Raw genomic sequence first — 23,387 nt, forward strand, 5'->3', positions numbered from 1 at the left:
ATACATGGCATTGAGGGAATCATGCTTGTTGAGTTTATCAAAATCTCAGGGGCCTTAAAGTTAATTGGGGAGGGGGCATAAGATTTAAGGCAATTTACTCTCCCTGCACCTAGGGAAACATGAGGGGCCTTTGGTTAAAGCAATGAGGGTCTCAGCCAACATCCAATACTTTCAGCCCTTGTTTGTGAAAGAGAATCTTGTCCAAAGAAGACAAGGGGGCATCTAGATTTGGAGGCTTTTTTTTCCATCAAACTGCCAAGCTCCCTCTTCTCTCCCACCTCCTAAATCAGGGGTAGGGAACTCCGGTCCTCAAGAGCCGTATTTCAGTCGGGTTTTCAGGATTTCCCCAATGAATATGCATTGAAAGCAGTGCATGCAAATAGATCTCATGCATATTCATTGGGGAAATCCTGAAAACCCGACTGGAATACAGCTCTCGAGGACCGGAGTTCCCTACCCCAGCCATATGGTAACCCTTCAAATGACCTATTACAGAATGTACTTAAATTTCTTCTTTAACTGAATTCTTTGCACTTGTGAACAGTGCCAGGCTGATAAGTGTGAAAATCATAGAAAGTAAAGTCCTCCATTGAGAGAAGTTTCATTTTGGAAATCAAGATGAATGGTTCCCATTATTTGACCAAGAAGATTATTTCATGTCATGCTTCCTCCAGACGTTAGAGCACTGGTTGGATGCATCAATGATATAACCTTAAACCTTGTGTATCCCAGGTATGTTCCGTCAACCCAGTCCTCTATGAAGACTTTCCAGAACATTCTAGTCTGCATTATACCCTATGAGGCACTTTGTAATTGTGTATAATTATATAGTTAGATATTTGTTCATTTGTAATAAGAAATAATCTCTCCCTTTGGATATCTTGCTTTCAGATGAACACATTCTGAGGCATATATCATATCAACCACCATCCTTCAAGCACAATAAAAGTCTTCCTTCCCCTTCGTACTCTCCTGGTGGCTGGAATGAATAAATTAAAGAAGACAAAAAGCCCAAATACTCATCACTTACCAAAGAGAGCCATTTCTAGTCTGCTTGGGAAAGGTTCAAGAGTGGGATTCCCATTGACAGCATGTGTGGCTGGGAGAGGAAAGAAAATACAAATCAAGAAACTGGTTTTAACCCATATCTGTTTTAAGTCCTACAGGAATTTAAGGACTTTGTAAAATTCTTTTGTATTTTAAACAATTGAACATTGAATCCATTGTTATGTGACTGTACAAGATGAGGAGCTTAATGCTAAATCATTCATCTTTCGGTCTTCTACAGGCACTTCTCAAGAGTAATCCGACCATATAGCCAAATTAACCTCATTGCATTGCCAAACAGTTTTTCTAGAAGGCTCCAGTTTGAACCATTGCCAGATGGAGAAGAGATCTGATATAAAATGAACTTGCAACAAAGTATTTCTGGATATCGCATAGGGATATAAAAAGAACAGCCTTGACCATCCATTGACTTGAATGGTTGTCAAGATCCCAGCAGCGATGATGTTCATATTCTAGGCTCATGAGATATCTACCAGCTCCCAGTTATTCCCAGCCTTTGATTACTTCAAAAAGCAGGCCAGATTATGTTCCCCATCACCTTTCCTCCCCCTCAAATACCAGAGTTATCCTTCTCTGGACTGTTGTATGCATATTTCAGAGGCTTGGGGTGTTATGAAAGGGCAATATCTTTAGTTTATCCAAAACAGAAGGCCCATCTTTGGGAGATTGATCACCTCATTCTGCAGGCTTCACAGTTAGTGGCGTAGCGAGGGTAAGTGGTGCCCCACCCCACTCTCTTCTCTGCCCCATTCCCTTCCCCCCTTTTAATTTTCCAGGCGAGAGCAACGGCATGAACTCGCTGCCCGCATCATGCCAGCCATCTCTCCGACGTCACTTCCTAGGCGCAGGGCCCGAAAGTGACATCAGAGTGGTAACACCGACGCGGGCTGCAAGTTCAGAATGCTGCTCGTGCAGGAAAAATTAAAGAGCTACGAGGGAGGCGGCGCACACGCGTGGCGGGCGGAAGAGAGGAGGAAGGGTGCTTGCGCCCTTTACAAAGACCTTGCCCGGAGCGTACCACCCCCCCCTGCACCCCTCCTTACTACGCCAGTGTTCTCAGTTCTGTGTTCTAATTTAGACACTGCATACAACCAGACCCTAGAATACAGTCGGTCCCTGATAATGTAAATTTAAAGAGGTCCTTTCACTAAGCTGCTGTATAAAAGTGGCCTTAGTGGGCCCTTCTGCAGGTTTTCCCTGTGCGCTAAGGACATTTTTACCACAGATGTCAAATAGCAGATTGTTTTGTATTAAGACCAAGCACCAATGCTGCTATTAACACGCGGCCATTACCCAAAAAAATGTGGCGAGTGTGTGGCGCAGTGGTTAGATCTATAGCCTCGGCACCCTGCGGATGTGAGTTCAAATCCCATGCTGGTCCTTGTGGCCCTGGATAAGTCGGATTATCCCCCATTGCCCCAGGTACATTAGATAGAGTAGGAGCCCACAGGGACAGATAGGGAAAAATACCTGAGAACCACTTCTAAGTGGTATATAAATACTAAAAAAAATTTTAAAATCTGCATGAGTACTTACCTCAATCCATTATGTAGGGATAAGGACTCACATAATATTAACCAGTTAATGCATGCTAATGTTGGAATTGAGGAGATTATGGGGATTATACTTGTTGAGTTTATCAAAATCTCAAGGGGGTGCCTTGGGGTTTTAAAGTTAATTGGCTGGGGTGGGTGCGCAAGGCTGAAGTTTCACCTAGGCTAAGTAATATCCTTCTTGCACCTGGGAAAACATGGGAGGCCTCTTTTAAAGCAATAAAGGTCTCAGCCAGTCAACCAGTTTCTGCGCTTTCACTCATTTGCCGCCTCCTTAATGTCCCATCATAAAAATATTTTGGCAGTTACCTATGGACATATGAGCGCATCCTGAGGTACGCCATTTTAAGCTGCGTCAGGCAGGCGTTAACGCATAATGCATCTTTATGAAAAGACCTCAAATAGAAATAAATAAGAAATTGACTGTGGGCACTGGGACATTCGTGACTGTCCTCACAGAGGCCCAGACCCCTGACCTTAAGGCGGGCTTTGTCAAACTTGGATCCTAAATCGCGTTTGGTTTTGCAGAATAATAAATATGCAAATTAATCTCACACCTACAAGCGCCTGCACTCTTCATGTATGTAAATTATGTAAACCTATATAAGGGCATTACAAAAAAAGGAAATTAGACGGCTTCAAATTGAACAAAATATTTGCGGCGCAAAGAAATACGATCACGTCTCACCCTGGTTGATCAGCGCACACTGGTTACCAGTTGAACATAGAATCAGTTATAAAATCCTGCTTTTTAACATTTAAAACAAAATTAAATAGCCAACCAGAATTCATTAATTCATTCTAATTCCTTACTATACTATGAAAACTCTTCGTTCAACATCTCAGAATCTTCTTGTTATACCATCTTTTTTTTTTTTTTTTCCAAAATTTTTTATTCATTTTCAAAATTACATAAAGTGTAAGTATATATTCAGTCAGATTAACAATACAGATATCACTTACATTCTATCGTTTGTTTATTACATAACTTCTTATCCCTCCCCCCTCCCACCCCTCCCTACCACATAACCAATAATCATATAAATACACATCAATACCATAATCCCCACCCTATCCATTTGAACTGATCTATTTAAGGGAAGCATTTTCAGTTACTCCGTACAATATCTTGCCAATGGTTTCCACACATCCTGAAACTTCTTGAAATATCCTCTTTGCAATGCAATAAATCTTTCCATTTTATAGATATGACATAAAGAATTCCACCAAAAGGTGTAATTTAATCTCCTCCAGTCCTTCCAGTTATATGTAATTTGCTGAATGGCAACACCAGTCATTATAAGCAGTAATTTATTATTATTTGCAGAAATTTGACTTTTTGCTCTCATTTCCATACCAGATATCACAGTATCGTAGGATAATGCCACTGGGTTGTCTAATAAATTATTAATTTGGTCCCAAATTGATTTCCAAAAATTCATAATATATGGGCAATGAAACAATAAATGATCTAAAGTTCCTGCTTCCAAATGGCAATGCCAACATCTATTAGTCAAAGAACTATCAAGTTTCAAGTTTATTTTTGACTTGTTGAATCGCTTAATTTAATTTGCTAAGCGATTTACAGATAAAAAATAGATACAACAGATTAATTCAAGTTTCAAGTTTATTTTTGCAACCTAACGGGGGTCCATACCATCTTTAAAATTGATTAACATGCTGCACTCCAATAATTTTGCCGTCACTGCCCCTATCCTCTGGAATTCATTGCCTACTTATTTGCGCAATGAGTCCAATTTAAAACAATTTAAAACAAAACTAAAAGCATTCTTGTTCCAGGACGCCTTTGGATAACAACTGTCCTTTTAAGGACATCATTTAGATTAAATTGATAATTTTGTTTTTTGTTGCACTTTTCTTTCACGATTGTAGTCCTTCCCCACTCTCCTATTGTTTGAAATAAGTCCATATGTCTATCGATGTTTCGTTATGTCGCTTGGCTTTTACCTAGCATCCCTTGTTTTAACATGTATTTAAATAATTTTAGAGTGTACACCGCTTAGAATAAAAAGATTTTTAATAAACTTGAAACTTGAAACTATAGAAAATTTTAAAATAAATAAAACTCAAATCAAATGTCTGACATTGAAAGTTATGATTTTTAGACGTTTGCGTGTTTCGACCTTCCCTTGTACTGTGGGTGTAAAATCATTCGTAAAAATATGCATACATTGTTTCTGCACAAAGCAAACACAGAGCTGAGGTCAGGATGCACGACTCCTTCAGCTAAGTTCTGGCAAATGATGATGTCCTGCCATTGGGACTGGAGAACATGTTTTGCTAAAAATCAAACTAGGACTGAGTTCTGGATGAAGCAAGCTGAAAATGGGGGTTTGGCATCTAACAGCCGTCTGCTCTCCTCCAGTTAATTTTGGCAAGAGCAAAGACATGTTCCAATTGATTAGCCAACTCTCCAGCACCTGGAAGCACAGACCTTCCTTGCAATTGAGGGAAAAGGAATTTCATTCGTGTTCTTCTTCAAAAGAACTCATCCGATGAGAAAAAAAATGTAGTTTACATGTGCAAGATCTTGGTCACCAATTTTTTAAAAATTTTGAATCTATTTTTAAAAGACTTCAATTGTGAATGAAGTAGCGTCATCTGGAGGACATGTCAGGAGTGAAAACTGAACAGAGAACACTGTTGGATGCATAACGTAGGACTTAAAACACTATGCGTGATGAAAGCATTGATCATGTTCCTTCTTATCTCTGTAGCCTAAATATTTGATATATGGTTTCTGATTGGATTGTAATCTGGCAAGATACTGTACTGTTGCTGCCTGTTTGAAAACGTTAGTAAAGAAGGTACTGTATTGAGGGGAAAATATTCATCCACCCTTCTGAACCCCACTGTTTTTGATGACTAGGGCAGCCATATTTCCAGCAATTGTTGGATGGGTGTATCAAGGAGCCCGTGGAAAAATGTCACAAAACATGGCCTCTTGACCAAAAGGACTGCATCCTGAAAAGCAAGAGGTGGCCATCTCACTTTGGATGTCCCTCTCATTCCTGGTGTGTCTCAAAATGGGCCTCAAAATTGCGTTTGAAATTTTGCCAACCAGGCTCAAGCAAGAGAGAAGCTTTCCTAGGCACCCGTGCCGCCTCTCTTCTTCTCGCATGTTCTCAAATCACCACGAGAAAGTTTCAGAACCGTTCTTGACCTTTCCTCAAGGTTTAAGGTTGATTTTGTAGAAGTAGCCTAAAGGTTAGGGCAATGGACTGCGATCCTGGGGAGCTGGGTTCAATTCCCACTGTAGTTCCTTGAGAGCCTGGACAAGTCACTTAACCAACCTAGATTGTGAGCCCATTAGGGGCAGAGAAAGTACCTACATATAATGTGTACAGTGTTGCATATATCTAATAGATGCTGGCATTGTCATATTGATATAGGGACCTTGGATCATCTGTTGTATTATTGTCCATTGATACTTAATTTCTGGAAGTCAATTTGGGGACAAATAAATATTATTCTTGAGTCATCAATCCCATAAACCTACGAAGCCATAATTTGTGGTACAATATTGCATATTAAGCCTTCTTTAGATAGATATAAAAGCCGGCTCTTCTTGATTATGACTGGAATAGCCATCCGGATGATTACACTGGAAGAGTTACGACAGACTGAATTACACATTTTGGTGGGCAAATATTTGTTCCACGTATAAATATGAGAGAATGAATGCAGAGTGTTTGGGGTCTAGTATCACATTCAATAAGGTGTGGAGCCCATTGACTGCATATGTTGAATTGCAATGAATGTCAAGCATGTTCCCTTTTTACAGATTCCTTACACATCCAGGGGGGCGGGATGGGGGGAGGGGAAGGTATTTGGGTTTGCTAAAGGTATTTATCTATAATATTGCAATAATATATGCATATGCAGTATAATAGTTATGTGAGGAAGGGAGGGAGAAAAGGATTGGTAATGGATTAATTTTGTGTATTTTAAATGCTTTATGTATAATGCTCATGTTTAATATAGTTGTACTGCACAGTCAAAATTTGAAAATCAATAAAGAATTTTTTTTTAAAAACTTCCTTCCCTACATTTTCTGTTTTATAAGTGCTGTTATTTTAATGAGAAATGGCTTTTGGAGTTGCTCCTTTGGAACTTGATGAGGAGGTGCTGTAATGTTATGGATTTATTGCAGGTTTTATGTTATTTTAACTTATTACTGATTTATGTTTATTTATTTTATTAACTGCCAAGAATTTTAGATCATGTGGGTTTTACATTTTTTTTTTTTACTAATTATTTGATATTTGATGGAAATTAATATGATGAATTTTAATTTAATGACTATTTTATTGTATTATAAGATTGTATATTTACTGATTTCTTCAATAAAAATATTAAAAACTAATTTAAAACAAACAAGCTGCCACAGTGCTTAGTATATTTATACCTTAAGAGCCTGATTCTATATATCACGCCTAAACAATTTGACGCAGACTACACTTCTCCCTCCGGATTCGCGGGGGATAGGGGCAGAGCCGGACCACGAATGGCGAAAAACCGCGAATATCCGGCTCTGACCCACCCCCGCCTTCCCGGCCTTACCTGATAGTCTAGCGGGCTTTCGGGGCAGGAGCGATCTTCCTACGCTCCTGCCCCGTGCAGATCGCCATTAGGAAATGGCTGCTGTGAGTTCTCGCAGTCTCTCGAGACTACAACGGGAACACCCTACAGCTATTTCCTAATGGCGATCTGCACGGGGTAGGAGCGTAGGAAGATTGCTCCTGCCCCGAAAGCCCGATAGACTACCAGGTAAGGCTGGGATGCCAGGGGGAAGACTTAAGGATGTTTCTTTTTTTCCCCCTCCCCCAAAAATCAAGAATATGTGAAATCGCGATTACTGAAACCGCGAATGGGGAGGGGGAAGTGTAGAGTGGACCTAAGTGCAATTCTATTAAAGTGAGGCGTAACTTAGAGAATCCTGCTTAGCACCGATATCATAACTTTTAGGCCAGGGGTAGGGAACTCCGTTCCTCGAGAGCCGTATTCCAGTCGGGTTTTCAGGATTTCCCCAATGAATATGCATGAGATCTATGTGCATGCACTGCTTTCAATGCATATTCATTGGGGAAATCCTGAAAACCCGACTGGAATACAGCTTTCGAGGACCGGAGTTCCCTACCCCTGTTTTAGGCAAGCCCATGCAGGCCGAAGAAAACCTGACCTTATTGCCTGCACCTAAGTTGTGCGTAGGTCGGCGCAGAAGCTAAAAACGTGCACATAACTTCAAAGACTGCCCATAATTTGCCCCTAACCGTGCCCCCTTTTCAGATTCGCGCACTCGGACTGATGCGTAACATTTTGGGCGGTGCGCACACCAAGCTGCGCGCATAACATCCAATAAATGCCAATTAACGTCAATTGTGAGTTGCTAATTGCTAATCAGTGCCAATTGGGTTCATTAAATAATTGAATTATGCACACAAATCAGCAATGTGCACCATGTAAGGTGCCATATACAGAATTTGGGGGTTGTGGGGGGGTCTGATGAGGGTCACAAACATAACACCTTCTGCTATCTCTATATTATCGTAGTTTACTGATATTGAGAACGCAGAGAGAGGGGGGTGACATGATTTAGACGTTCAAATATGTCACGGGCCGTATTGAGGTAGAAGAAGATATCTTTTTCCTTAAACGACCTACGGCAACAAGAGGGCATCCGTTGAAAATCAGGGGTGGGAGATTTCATAGAGACGCCAGGAAGTATTTCTTCACCGAAAGGGTGGTTGATCGTTGGAACGATCTTCCACTGCAGGTAATTGAGGCCAGCAACGTGCTAGATTTTAAGAAAAAAATGGGATAAGCATGTGGGATCACTGGTGTCAGGTCAAAAGCGCGCCAGGACAAAGGCGCGCGCAGACAATTGAGCGCAACACGGAGGCACGCACCGCAGAAAATTACTCTTTTTACGGCTCCGACAGGGGGGGTGAGGGGGGAACCCCCCCACTTTACTTAATAGAGATCGCGCCATGTTGTGGGGGCGTTGTGGGGGGTGTGGGGGGTTGTAACCCCCACATTTTACTGAAAACTTCACTTTTTCCCTGTTTTTAGGGAAAAAGTTAAGTTTACAGTAAAATGTGGAGGGTTACAACCCCCCAAACCCCCCACAACGCCGGCGCGATCTCTATTCAGTAAACTGGGGGGGCTCCCCAACAAAACCCCCCGTCGGAGCCCCTAAAAACTAAAAAACTTCGGCGCGCGCCTCCGTCTTGTGCTCAGTTGTCGGCGCGCGCCTTTGTCTTTCGCCGAGTTGTCTATGAACCGGGATCACTTCAAGGAAGAACTTAGGGGGTGGGTCATTAGAGTGGGCACACTTGTTGGGCCGGTGGCCCTTTTCTGCCGTCATATTCTATGTTTCTAAGCTTTGAGAATATTTAAGTAGATATGATTCAGAATGATTACAAGGAAGATTTTATTGAAATCCCATGTGCATTATCCGGATCAGTTTGGCTGCTTTTAGAAAGTGACTGAATTAAAGTCCAGCTGGCCCTCCATCCTGGCCCACACTCGGAGATCGTTCTCAGCTTCCAATCATAAAACTTTGATTGCTTTTCCAGGTCAGATGCCGATGCTTATCCGGGTCAGGCTTTACTCCCTTTCTCCTGGGCCGATGGATCATGCATGGGAACCTGTGTGTGTTCGAATTGTTCTCACTCTCAGCAGCCTATTGGTTTAGCATAAGATTGCACTGTTGCTTTGATATGTAGGTAGAACTGCACATCAGGGTTGGCAGCTGGTTTCATATTTTTCTCCCAACAGGCTGATTCAGTTCTGGTTTACCCCCCCCCCCCCCTCCCAACTAGACGTTCAGATCCATGCTCATGAAGGGTAAAAAAAAATCAAGATTGGATTAACTTGTAAGTTTGGGGGGGGGGAAAACCCCAGAGCCAGCTGGTAGCCCCTCTAAATTTGTGGGTGGAGGCACCCCTTTGGAAAAAATCATGCATCCAGTTTTGCATCTTTCGCAATGGCTTCAATTAATTGGTTTTTGGCAGCTTGCGAACGCTGCTCCCGGCCCATCAGAAACCCAGCCCGCTCCCCATATTAAAGCAAACCGAAAACAGAGCGTCTTCTCCTCCACGGTACCTTTGTGGTCTCTCGCACCTGTGATCCCAGTGTCCACAGTCCTCTCCATACAGAAATGCGTGGAAAATAATCCCCATCAGACAGGTTTTTTAAAAAACATTGTCTGATATTTTGCCAGTTTTTTTTTTTTTTTTCTGCATTCTTCCCCTTCGTCTCGTCTCTCTCTCTCATTGTTTGCCTCTAACTCATTTCCATTCTGCCAGTCTTACTATGTTGCTGCCAGGCAGGTCTGGCAATATTCCAACCTGTTCACTTCTCTCTGCCTTTTCCCCTACATTCACTGCTTCCCTTTCTTGCGGTCTCTGTAACCCCTGTTCCTCTTACGTTGGCTCCCATCTTTGTCTCGCTCACACCTGCACGTTTCTCTGTGTCTTCTCTCTTCTCCTCCCACTCCCTCCTTCTCTATCCATTTTGCTCATACTCTTCTCTCCATTTGTACTCTGTCTCACTCATGTTCTCCATTCCTCCCACTCCTTTTCTGTCTATCATCTCACTCACACTTATGCTACTCTTTCATCTCTACCCTCTCTCACTCACATTCTCTCTCCCTCTCATTCCCTCCCTCTATAACCCATCTCAGTCATACTCTCCCCTCCAACCCCCCCATTGTATCTCACTCACATACTCTCTCTATCTCTCTCCCTCTGTCTCATCGGCCTCTGTCCAAACTCCTCCAAGCCTCCCTCTCTTTGGATTTTTTTTCTTCGCTCCAGCTGGTACGCCAGGAGCTGTGCCAATAAACAGGAAGAAAAAAAAACAACCCTGGCATTTGATCGCTTCCCTCTTATTTATATATTTTCCAGTTCTTTCCCCTATAAAAGAAAAAAAAACCACCAACCTTGGCCGCTCAAGAACCAAAAAATACACGGGTTTGCTGGACGCTGCCCATTTTTTCACCCGCCCGCTTGGCGTGGGGATTTGCCCCCCGCTCCTCCATCTCTGCCTCCGGAGCTCAAGAGGAAAGGTAACTGGAGCAAGCTGGCAGCGGAAGGAAGGTGGAGGCTGATGGGAATCAGAGGATTTAGTTTACAAAGAGTGCCAGGATCTCCCCCTCACTTGCCACCGCAGAGACGTCAGTGGGGCAGTAGAACAGCCCCTTGCTTTTATATGGTGCCAGTCCTGCTGAGCAGCTGAGCATCATGGGACAGAGAAGGAGGGGAGGAAGAGAAGATAAGTGAGAGACAGAGCATATAAAATCAATATTCTAACATCAAAGAAAAAAATGCACACGCAGGCTGCCATATGGACCTATTTAATTAGTGCAATGGGTCTCACATTACTCTTGTGACCATAACCAAAACAGTGCTCTCCAACTAGGGCAAATGGAGGACCTACCCACTATCTGGTCTCCAGAGGGGTGACCAGATTAGACATTGGTTACTACATATTCCAAACAGCCTAAAAGGAGCGCTTCCCCCCATCATGTCTCCTAATGCATGGAAACTCTTCTTCCCTGCAGTAGGGTACCTATGGGTTCATTGGCAGGATGCTAGTTACCCCTGGAGTATTTGGCTTCTGCTGACAGGGAAAACCTCAATGTTTGTTCTTTGGTAATAGGAAATCATCCCACCACGGTCACATGTTTCCCTTCACTTCCCTATGCTCTCTGGCTTTGAGAAAGATTTTTATTTTCTTGGTAGTCAGAGGATGAATCATCAAAGTTTCTCTCTCTCTGGTCCTTGATCTGATTTTTCAGTTCCTTCCTTGTAAGGAAAACTACCTTCCTTAACCAGTGAGATCACCCTCGATTGCCCTTTGTAACTGGGCAATGGGATCCTCCCTTTACTCTTCCCTCCATGTCACACAGCCTGTCACGCCGAACAACAGATGTTACGACACCTACACATAGAGTTGGCTGAATGATGTCAGAGCAGGGCTTGTTAAGTAATTGATGCAGGATATACAATTTTCATTTTATAAATGGAAACTAGTTAATGTCACACACAAGATTAGGGTGTCATACAATGGGATCAGAACAAAATATGCTGCTGCTTTCTCATTAAAAATAATACATAATAGATGCTCTCTTGAGGACACACCTAGGGTGGAGGCATCTCATGTGAAGCTAAAGGGACAAAGATCTCATAGGAACACAAGAAAATCTATTTTTCACTGACAGGGTGGTGAACACCTGGACCAGGTTTCTAGCCAAAAACAGTGGAGACTTCCAGCATGTAATAATTTAGTAAATTCATGCAAACCATCCTGAGCTCCCTTGGGAGAACGGTAAATAAATAGCATGAAGAGTTTCAGCCTCTGATAACCAGAGCCAGCATTGTGACATCATAATGCCTCATTCCACCAATAAGAGTCAACCTCATCAATGATGTCACCATGGCTTGATTGTCCTCTGCTTGGCTCACTCTCACTACATTTCAATTTCTAGAGTGGCGCAGTGGTTAAAGCTACAGCTTCAACACCCTGGGGTTGTGTGACCCTGGGCAAGTCACTTAGGGCTAGATTCACTCAGCCCACCGATCGTGTTTGCGATGGTGTGCCAACCTGATTTTCCTCCGACCCAATTCACTAACGTCGTGGCCGATCAACCTACGATCCGATCCGCACATACAAATGAGGGGAAATGACATGCAAAGAAGGAAGGCAGCAATTCACTAAAGAGAAGAAGGAACACCGACTGAGCTGGCTGATCCAAAAAGAAGTGACTGATGAGGACCAGTGGCTCACGTCCTTGCCTACTGTCCTGCTCTTTGCCGCCTTTCTCTGCAGTGCGAGCCTGTGGTTTTAACCCGCAGGTTTAAAGTGGGGCTTCGCTACGGCGTGCTCTGTTCTGTTCCAAAACACGCCGCAGTGCGGGCCCCGCTTTAAACCCGCGGGTTAAAACCACAGGCTCGTGAGCTGTGTCTGACGATGTGGCAAACTCAACTCATATTATCTATGGAGGTAAATAACCAGGGCCCTGTGGCTGACAGCTGAAGTCTTCACAGCCTCTTCTGTCGCACAAATACAATTTAACAGAAGTGCTTCTGCTTCACTCCCTTAATCCACGAGACGCTACACTTTCAATAGGAGAGAGGAGTTTTTTGGGCGATCCATGTGCGAACGCATGCGCAGACCATCTACAAGCAAAGAAGATGGTCTGCGCATGCGTCGGGATCGCTCTTCAGCGATCCATGTGGTCGGTGTGGGGCGTGCCTCCGATCACCCCCCATTTGCATGAGGGCACATTGCGGATCTGTCGCCCGGCCACCAATCGGATCAGATTGCTCATGAAGCGATAAGGTTAGTCAATCTAGCCCCCCATTGCTCCAGGTACATTAGATAGATTGTGAGCCCACCAGGACAGGCCGGGAAAAATGCTTGAGTAACTGAATAAATTCATGTGAACCATTCTGAGCTCCCTTGGGAGAACAGTAGAGAAAATTGAATAAATAAATAAATAAGAACATAAGCAATGGCTCTGCTGGGTCAGACCTGAGGTCCATCATGCCCAGCAGTCCGCTCACGTGGCGGCCCAACAGGTCCAGGACCTGTGCAGTAATCCTCTATCTATACCCCTCTATCTCCTTTCCCAGCAGGAAATTGTCCAATCCTTTCTTGAACCCCAGTACCGTTCTCTGCCCTATTACGCTCTCTGGAAGCGCATTGGCTAAGGCTCTTAACATTTGCATCTCCTCTTCCTATTGGCTAAGGCTCTTTGCACCTGCATTGTGATGTCACAGAACTTTAGTAACATAGAAACATGATGGCAGATAAAGGCCAAATGGCCCATCCAGAGCATCCACTATCTCCTCCTCTCCCATAAGAACATAAGCAATGCCTCTGCTGGGTCAGACCTGAGGTCCATCGTGCCCAGCAGTCCGCTCACGTGGCGGCCCAACAGGTCCAGGACCTGTGCAGTAATCCTCTATCTATACCCCTCTATCTCCTTTCCCAGCAGGAAATTGTCCAATCCTTTCTTGAACCCCAGTACCGTTCTCTGCCCTATTACGCTCTCTGGAAGCGCATTGGCTAAGGCTCTTAACATTTGCATCTCCTCTTCCTATAGGCTAAGGCTCTTTGCACCTGCATTGTGATGTCACAGAACTTTAGTAACATAGAAACATGATGGCAGATAAAGGCCAAATGGCCCATCCAGAGCATCCATATCTCCTCCTCTCCCTATTGGCTAAGGCTCTTAACATTTGCATCTCCTCTTCCTATAGGCTAAGGCTTTTGCACCTGCATTGTGATGTCACAGAACTTTAGTAACATAGAAACATGATGGCAGATAAAGGCCAAATGGCCCATCCAGAGCATCCACTATCTCCTCCTCTCCCATAAGAACATAAGCAATGCCTCCGCTGGGTCAGACCTGAGGTCCATCATGCCCAGCAGTCCGCTCACACAGTGGCCCAACAGGTCCAGGACCTGTGCAGTAATCCTCTATCTATAACCCTCTATCCCCTTTTCCAGCAGGAAATTGTCCAATCCTTTCTTGAACCCCAGTACTGTACTCTGCCCTATTACGCCCTCTGGAAGCACATTCCAGGTGTCAGAACTTCCTAGCATTGGTTTTGAATCTGTCCCCTTTCAACTTTTCTGAATGCCCTCTTGTTCTCTTATTTTTCAAAAGTTTGAAGAATCTGTCCCTCCCAACTCTCTCTATGCCCTTCATGATCTTATAAGTCTCTATCATATCCCCTCTAAGTCTCCTCTTCTCCAGGGAAAAGAGACCCAGTTTCTCCAATCTTTCTCTATCTCTCTCTATTTCTGTCTCTCTCCCTTTCTCTCTCTCTCTCTGTCTTTCTGTCTCTCTCCCTTTCTCTCTCTCTCTCTCTGTTTCTCTCTGTCTCCCTTTCTCTCTCTCTTTCTGTCCCTCTCCACTCTCTCTATGCCCTTCATGATCTTGTAACTCTCTATCATATCCCCTCTAAGTCTCCTCTTCTCCAGGGAAAAGAGCCCCAGTTTCTCCAATCTTTCTCTATCTATCTATCTATCTCCCTTTCTCTCTCTCTTTCTTTCTATCTCTCTCTCTCTCTCTCTCTCTATTTCTCTCTGTCTCTCTTTCTGTCCCTCTCCACTCTCTCTATGCCCTTCATGATCTCGTAAGTCTATATCATATCCCCTCTAAGTCTCCTCTTCTCCAGGGAAAAGAGTATAAGCAGCCAGAGTGACAGGGAAAGGGAGAAAATAAGACTTGTTATACTGGTACAGGGAGCACCAGGTCATTTTTTTTGGGTGATATTTTCTTGTTTTCTAGTGTCTTCCACATGAAACAACATGTAAAGCCTTTCAGAAGACATAAAATAGCCTAGTAGGATGACCTTTACCAGGGTAAAGCTGAGAGAACAGAGGGTAGTGGATGCCTGGAATGTCCTCTTTGGGGAAGGCGACACAGACAGAAATGATATTAGACTTTATGCACGCATGGGATAGCACAAAGAATCCCTAACCAGATAAGGAAGATGGTAAAGCAGGATCCACTGGAAACAATCCACAAATACAAATTATCCCACTTTAGAGTGTCAGGTATGGGAAAGGAGGTTATGTGCACGGCAGTAAAAAAAAACCAAAAACAAACCTAGACCCTAATTGAGTAAGGACACTTTACAATAGTGTCCTCAGAACCCTTGACAAAGCCATTTTATGGTGAAACGGGTCCAGTCAGGGCAGGCTAGTGACTCTGCACACTAAAAGATAAGTGAAAATACTTACTGTTAAAATTCTCTGAAAAACTGGAGTATATAGTATATTGAGATTACAGTAAGATTCAAGTTAAACACTGGGGAGGAGGTGGAACTAAGGGTCAATGATTAAAATTCTAACCCATTTAGTCTTGATATCACACATTTCTGTGGATAGCACAAAGAATCCCTATAAGGAAAGAGGACGACCTGAAAACAAACCTCAGAAGTGTTTAGACGGCATCTCTAGTATCTGGGAAGTCCGTAAGGCCAGTGCAGGGCAGACGTCTGTGGCCTGTGTCCTGCTTATGGAAAAGCAGTGGGCTTCAATGGGAAATTCAATAGCTGGGATGCAAGGCCAGTGCCGGCGAGACGTCTAGAGCATGGTCTGTGTCCCAAAGATGGCAAAGCTTAGCGGACTTCCAGAGTCTGGGTCCTAGCGGCTGTACTCACTTGAGGAAAGAAGAGAACGGGGAGATATGATTGAAACGTATAAGTACATCACGGGACGCATCGAGTCAGAAGAGGATATCTTCTGGCTCATGGGACCCTCGACCACCAGAGGGCATCCGCTGAAAGTCAGGGGAGGGAAGTTTCATGGCGACTCCAGGAAGTACTTCTTCACCGAAAGAGTGGTGGATCATTGGAACAGACTCCCACTCCAGGTGATAGAGGCCAGCAGCGTGATGGATTTTAAGAGAAAATGGGATACTCACGTGGGATCTTTAAGGGAGTAAACTCAGGGGGGAGGGATACTTGGAATGGGCAGACTTGGTGGGCTATAGCCCTTTTCTGCCGCTTTTTTCTATGTTTCTATGTTTCTAGTTATGGAAAGACAGATCGGAACGGGCCGGAGTCGGTTTCGACAACTTCTCCACTGGTTGAGGAGCAAAGCCAGTGCTGTGACCCAAAAATATCCAGGACAGAACAAGCTGCCTTGGACCATCATTTACTGTGGTGCTACCAGAAAAGGGAACTCAGTACAGAGCCACAGCTCATCCTGTCCCACTAAGGCTGGCCACCTACATTTTCTGCAGCAGCTCACAGGAAGATTTCACAGCTGGGGTTCGAAAATGGTGTGACGTGGTTTCCAAAATACTGCGGCAAAAACAGGGGGGGAAAAAAGAAAACCACAAACTCAAATGTACCAAAGGCTGAGCTGAATTGTCCAGATCAGAATGATGTCCACTAATGAAAGTGTCCTCCGATGCATCTGATAATATAGGAATCTTTATTCATCCAATGACATAAAAATGCAACCAACGACTCAATGACTCAACTTGCACATGTTTCGGCCAACAGGCCTTCCAAAATACTGCACCATATTTACCATAACAGACCATATGGTTTTAACATTAATTAATAAGAACATACCATAAGAATGACCATACTGGGTCAGTATGCCCAGTATCCTGTTTCTAGCAGTGGCCAACCCAGGTCCCAAGTACCTGGCAGAAACCCAAAGAGTAGCAACATTCCAGAGCTGGTGCTGTGACATCATAATGCCTCATTCCACCAATGCCTAAGAGCCAACCTCATCAGTGATGTCACAATGGCTTAACTGTCCTATACTTGGCTCACATAAGAATATAATAATATATGTATTCTTTTATACCGCCATTACCAAGTGTTCTAGGCGGTTTACACCATAAGAAACTGAACAATCAGCTAAATACATTCATAGCATAAAAATAAAATCATTATAAAAAGTATGAATTGCAATCTTAAAAATACCCAACTAAGTAATAAATTTGTCAAATAAAGAAGACAACTAATTTTCGAAAGGAACAGTAAGATATGGCTTGATGAATACATTCACCAAGCCAGGACTGTAATTTACCTGACTGAAATACTAAGGTCCTATCAAAAAAGGTCTTATATCTGACACCATTTGGCTTAGGATAGGCAAATAAGCTAGAACTTCTTAACATAGTAGATGACGGCAGAAAAAGACCCGAATGGTCCATCCAGTCTGTCCAACCTGACTCAATTTAAATTTTTTAAATTTTTTCTTCTTGACTATTTCTGGGCAAGGATCCAAAGCTCTACCCGGTACTGTGCTTGGGTTCCAACTGCCGAAATCTCTGTCAAAACCTACTCCAACCCATCTACACCCTCCCAGCCATTGAAGCCCTCTCCAGCCCATCCCCCACCAAATGGCCATATACAGACACAGACCAAACAAATCTGCCCAGTACTGGCCTTAGTTCAATTTTTAATATTATTTTCTGATTCTAGATCCTCTGTGTTCATCCCACGCTTCTTTGAACTCAATCACTGTTTTCCTCTCCACCACCTCTCTTGGGAGCGCATTCCAGGCATCCGTAAAGAAGAATTTCCTTACATTGCTCTTGAGTCAACACCCCTCAACCTCAAATTATGTCCTCTGATTTTACCATCTTCCTTCCCCTAGAAAAGATTTTGTTCTACGTTAATACCCTTCAAGTATTTGAACGTCTGAATCATATCTCCCCTGTCCCTCCTTTCCTCTAGGGCAGCAGTCTCAAAACACGCGGCCCCCCAGGGACTATTTTGTGGCCCGTGATCTGGCCTCTCCACTTCACAAGTTTTCCGATTGTGGAGAGGACAATCGCGTACAGACCGCGACTGCGGCTCACTTAAAGCAGGGGTCCCCAATCTGCTTCCCTTCCCTTCTCACTGCCCTCCCTCAAGCCACCACAATTGGGGTTCAGGCCAGCGCCAAGGTCTTAGCTCTCTCTGCTTAACTTCGCCAGCTCGGAGCTGACCAATTCTCGCCACCCGACGTCAATTCTAACGTTGGGGAGGAAGTTCCGGGCCAGCCAATCACTGCCTGGCTGGAGCGGAACTTCCTCTCCGATGTTAGAATTGACGTCGAGTGGCGAGAATTGGTCAGCCCCACGCTGGGGAAGATAAGTAGGGAGAGCTAAGACCTCGGTGCTGGCCTGTTCCCCGATTGCAGCAGTGGCAGCCTGTTCCCCAGTGGTGGTGGCTTGGGGGAGGGCAGGGAGAAATAAAGAAAGAAAGGGGGGTGGACAGGGAGACAGAAAGAAAGAAGGGAGATGGGACACAGAAAGAAAGGGGCATGGAGAGAGAAAGACAGAAAGAAAGGGCGGGCATGGAGAAAGAAAAAAAGAAAGGGGGCACGGAAAGAGAGAGAAAGACAGATATATAGAAAGAAAGGGGGCATGGAGAGAGAGAGAAAGAAAGAAGGGGCAGGATGAAAGAAATAAAAAGTTGGGGAAGGGAAGGAGACAGATGCCAGACCAGAGGAAAGGAAGGAAGGAGGGAGGGAGAGAAAGGAAAGAAAGAGATGTCAGACCATGGAAATAGGGACGGAAGAAGAGACAGATAGAAGGGAAGGGAAGACATGGAAACGTAGATTTTGAAAAGAAAGCAGAAAAATTGAATATTAAGTTAATGCCAAAGATGGATGCAAGGCAGAAAGTGACGACGGAGAGAAAAACAGTGAAAGGACAAGAAGGCCCTGGAAACAGTTAAAAGCACAGAAAAATAAAGTCAAGGGCGGCTCTATTGTCATATTGAATAACCAACAGTATGTCGCGGAAGTCAACAGACATTTATACGACACGCGCTTTTACTCCACTCTTTCAGGGGATCCTACTGATTCCCTTATTACGACTATAGCTACTATTGTGGACAAAGCATATGAAGAAGGTCAACTGGCCAAGGCAGAGACTAAATTTCTCAAGCTTTCCTCCCCTAGACGTCCGACTTTCTATATTGTCCCCAAGGTTCATAAGAATATCAGTCCCCCCCCCAGGCAGGCCTATAGTGTCCCTAAAGGGCACAGTTCTGGAGCCTTTATCCAAATTTATTGATTGGTTTCTTAAACCTCAAGTGGTCTGTGCAAGATCTTATCTCAAAGATATCACTCATTTTTTGACTTGTATCACCCATATCACAGATATTCAAGACACTCACATATTAGTTACAATGGATCTTGAATCCCTCTATTCTAATATACCTCAGACAGCTGCCCTAGAATTAATTTCTAGAATCTTTATGCAGGATGTTCACCATGATCAGATCAGAGTAGATTTTCTCATCCAACTGGCTCAGCTGGTATTGAATCATAATTATTTTCAATTCGATCAACAATTTTTTCTACAGACACATGGTGTAGCCATGGGCACCGCTGCAGCCCCAAGCATTGCCAACTTATAGGTTTCCCGGTTTGAAGAACGTTACCTGTATTCGTCAGCCTGGTACTCATACATCAAAGTATGGCACAGATTCATTGACAATGTTTTCTGTATCTGGACGGGCCCTCCAGAATTGTTACCCCATTTCCTTGACTGGCTCAACTCTTTGGACCCCAATTTGAGGTTCACTATGGAGTCCAATTTGAGCCAAATATCTTTTTTGGACGTGTGGGTTTACAAGTCAGAACATACCTTAACCACCACAGTATACAGAAAAACAGTAGAGGTTAATAATTATTTAAGTTACACTAGTTGTCATCCCACCAAACTTAAACAATCATTACCCATAAGTCAGTTTCTTCGTATTCGAAGGTTATGTACTGATATTAATGAGTTTCGTATTCAAGCCCGAAAAACTGTATGTTAGGTTCAAAGAGAGGGGATATCCGCATCGAGTTCTCCAAAACGCTTATAATAGAGCTTTGTATGCCAATAGGGATTTGCTACTCTCCACTGCTTCAATTCAAGAAGAAACTGGTACCACCTGTATCCTAGCTTTTTCAGACCGTGCTGCCTTTGTTGCTCAGAGTGTTAGGAAACACTGGCACATCCTTCAGCTGCACCTGATTTTCCAAGATGTCCCCCGAATAGCATATTCGCGTGCCAAAAATCTAGCAGATTATTTGGTTCATCCAAATCATACTACGAGCAGGGGGACACTTCCTCGTGAGGGACAACACTCTAAATGCAATGACACTTGTGACATTTGTAAAACCACCATTGAAGGGAATAGGTGACAACATCCTAGAATGAACAAATCCTATACCTTCAAATCAGACACTACCTGCAGATCTATGTGGGTAGTGTATGTCATCGTATGCCCTTGCTGTATGATATATGTGGGCCGGACTCAAAGAACTGTTAGAACCCGTTTAATAGAACATCGGTCACGGATTAACACTCAATCTATGAGCTCGCCCATGGTCCCTCACTGCATCCAACGTGGGCATGTCTTTCAAGATCTTCGCTGGTTCATTATTGAACAATTATTTGATGACTATCAGGGGATAAACTATCTTGGTTGCAACGGAGGGAACAGTATTGGATATTTGAACTCCAAGCTTTGACCCCCAGTGGACATAACGATTACATTGAATGGCAATACACTTACTAGCAGTTCGTTATGGGGTCTAGTTTGTATTGTCATTTTTGTGGTATATATATATATACTTTTTCAGCTTGTTTTACTTTTTGATGGGTGTTCCCTTGGGGAACTTGCGAGTCAGCTGACTTATTCAACCAATGATGCTTGTGTCTGCAGTTTAAATCGGAGGCGTTCACTTCGGTTGAGTGCCATTTTCTACCTTGCTTTCCAAGCTGTGTCGGAGGAATTGTCAGACTCAGCGCAGTCCAGTTGTTCCTGAGGAAGGGGGTGTGCACCCCCCGAAACGGAGTCCCGTTGGACGAAGTTATCATCTGCTGGCTATTGTCGCACGGAGAAGCTAAGTACTTCCAGATTGTGTTTGGCTTGGTTAGATTTGGACACTTGTTTTTCCTTTTGGCCCCCTGGATAGGGGATAGAGACAAATTCAAACTAAGTTACCAGAGTGTGTTTTTTGGATTCATTTATATTTTTTCACACTTTGCACGTTTGGGGTGCACTTTATTTATTCACCTATACGGAGAGAGCCCGGGGATGTTTCACAGTTAACACTCTTCTGGGTGTAAGCCAGTGACAGCCTTTCCTCTGGGAATTCCCAGTAGGTGGCTGTGTGACTGAGGGTTCTCCTGTTCTTACAAAATTTGATTAAAGCTAGCTGAGACCTTCGTTTGTCTTTGTCTCTCCCCCCTATCCATTTTTTATTCTTGGGGTTTGGGAGGTTTTTTTCTTGTTTTGTGATTTTTTACCTCCCTTATATTAGGGTTTCATTTTTGTTCCCCAGATATTCAGTGGCATTTAAAGGCACTCCGCATTCTTTTTGATCACTGCAGCATTGTGGGTGGAGTCAGGGAGGAGTTGACAGTTATATGAGCGCCAGCCATATTCAGTACCAGTTCCTGCATAGATAACTGGGCAGAGAGGACCACATAAAAAGCTGTTCCCTCTATGCCAGCCTAGTTATGCATGTGCTGTTACTGAATATCGGCCAGTGGCCATATACCTTCTGGCTCAGTGACTGACCCAGAATTCAGTGCCAGTGCCTGGACATAGCCCCAGCATACCAGACGTCCGGATTTCCCCAGACCTGTTCTCCTTTTGAGGGCATGTCCGGGAGTCTGGACGGCTTTTCAAAGCCCGGCTCTTTGTCCGGGTTTTGAAAAGCTTCTGTCGAATCGCCATCGGGCAGGAGGACATCCACGCATGCGCTGGTGCGGGATTGGGGGCGCAACTAGGGCGTGACCAGGCGGGGGATGGGTGGAACTGGACGGGCCTGGGGGGGGGCGTGTCTAGGGGGGGTCCGTATTTTCCAAACGGAAAATCTGGTAACCCTACCCCTGCACTGAATATCCAGGTTAGATTCAGTCTATGTCTGTCAGCAGCTTTAAAATCACTGACCACCCTGGGTTGAATTTCAGGCGGAAGGATTATACTGTATCTTGAAGCTTATGCTGGGTGTGTGAGGCAAACATAGTGCATGTTAGGGAATGAGGTTTGTAGGGTTCATAGACAACCCCGCGAAAGACAAAGGCGCGCGCCGACAACTGAGCGCAAGACGGAGGCGCGCGCCGAAGAAAATTACAGTTTTTAGGGGCTCCGACGGGGGGTTTGTTGGGGAGCCCCCCAGTTAACTTAATAGAGATCGCGCCGGCGTTGTGGGGGGCTTGGGGGGTTGTAACCCTCCACATTTTACTGTAAACTTAACTTTTTCCCTAAAAACAGGGAAAAAGTAAAGTTTTCAGTAAAATGTGGGGGTTACAACCCCCCACACACCCCACAACGCCCCCACAACGCGGCGCGATCTCTATTAAGTAAAGTGGGGGGGTACCCCCACCACGCCCCCCCCATCGGAGCCGTTAAAAACTGGCGCGCGCCTCCGCGCTGCGCTCAATTGTCTGCGCACGCCTTTGTCCCGGCGCGCTTTTGACCTGACATTGGTTTGTAGAAGCCTGGGCATGTTGAATGGTACATTGAAAATGTTGGTATTAAACGAGGTAGATGACGGCAAGGACTGCTACGAAGGATCATCAGGAGATTGCAGGAGGAACGGCCCTATCACTGGGCAATTGCACCTGGCTCCACATTCACTGGGGCGTTTCTGGACCAGAACCGGCATTTATTACCTGAAACAAAACCAGAAAACACACGTGAGGAAATGACCCGTTTGGATGCACGGCTTTCTATTCACATTTTTTTTTGTTTTCTTTTTTTTAAAGTAGCAATTTCTATACTAATCTTTAGAATACTGGTCACATCATGTATTTCAATTAATGGTGCCTCCATTTTAAGACGTCAGTAGAAAGAAAGATGGATTCTTAAAAACGACAAAGAAATCTGTGTAACCTACGCTGCAAAACCATCCTTACCACTTCTGAAGTAGCTCAGTGGTTTTCAACCAGCGTCAGTGTGTCCCGAAGAGATGGGAGGTGTGTCCCCCCCCAAAAAAAAAAAGTCTGAGACCCGCTGGAAGTTGCCTATATGCAAATGAAGAAAGCTACATAACAGTCCCCCCCTCCCACTTTTACCAGAGGTTTCTACTGTGGCCCAGAGCACTAGACGCTGCAATGCTGTTCCTACACTCATAGAATTCCTATGAGCGTCAGAGAAGCTTCGTAGCATTTAGCGCCCCTGGTGGTGATAGAAATCTCTACCGTGGCTTAGTAATAGAGGACCAGTATTTGGAAGGAAGATTCTCTTAATACTCACACTC

General features: G+C 44.2%; 1 protein-coding gene across 2 annotated transcripts in view; it reads right to left on the bottom strand.

Annotated features, from left to right (window-relative positions):
• Window positions 1-23,387, bottom strand: part of LOC117366175 (peptide methionine sulfoxide reductase MsrA-like) — an 87,140-nt gene that overhangs the window by 50,174 nt on the left and 13,579 nt on the right. Inside the window, exons 1-2 of one of the 2 annotated variants that reach the window (XM_033957352.1) lie at window positions 9,750-9,813; window positions 1,031-1,099 (exon numbers count right to left, since the gene is read on the bottom strand). In XM_033957352.1, the coding sequence (XP_033813243.1) occupies window positions 1,031-1,099; window positions 9,750-9,798 (118 nt within the window). In that variant the 5' untranslated portion in view covers window positions 9,799-9,813. Of the gene's footprint in view, window positions 1-1,030; window positions 1,100-9,749; window positions 9,814-23,387 lie in introns of those variants that run through there. The other variant, XM_033957351.1, reaches the window with a different exon arrangement.

This window comes from Geotrypetes seraphini, chromosome 8 (genome assembly GCF_902459505.1).
Source record: "Geotrypetes seraphini chromosome 8, aGeoSer1.1, whole genome shotgun sequence".
NCBI classification, from domain to species: domain Eukaryota; kingdom Metazoa; phylum Chordata; class Amphibia; order Gymnophiona; family Dermophiidae; genus Geotrypetes; species Geotrypetes seraphini.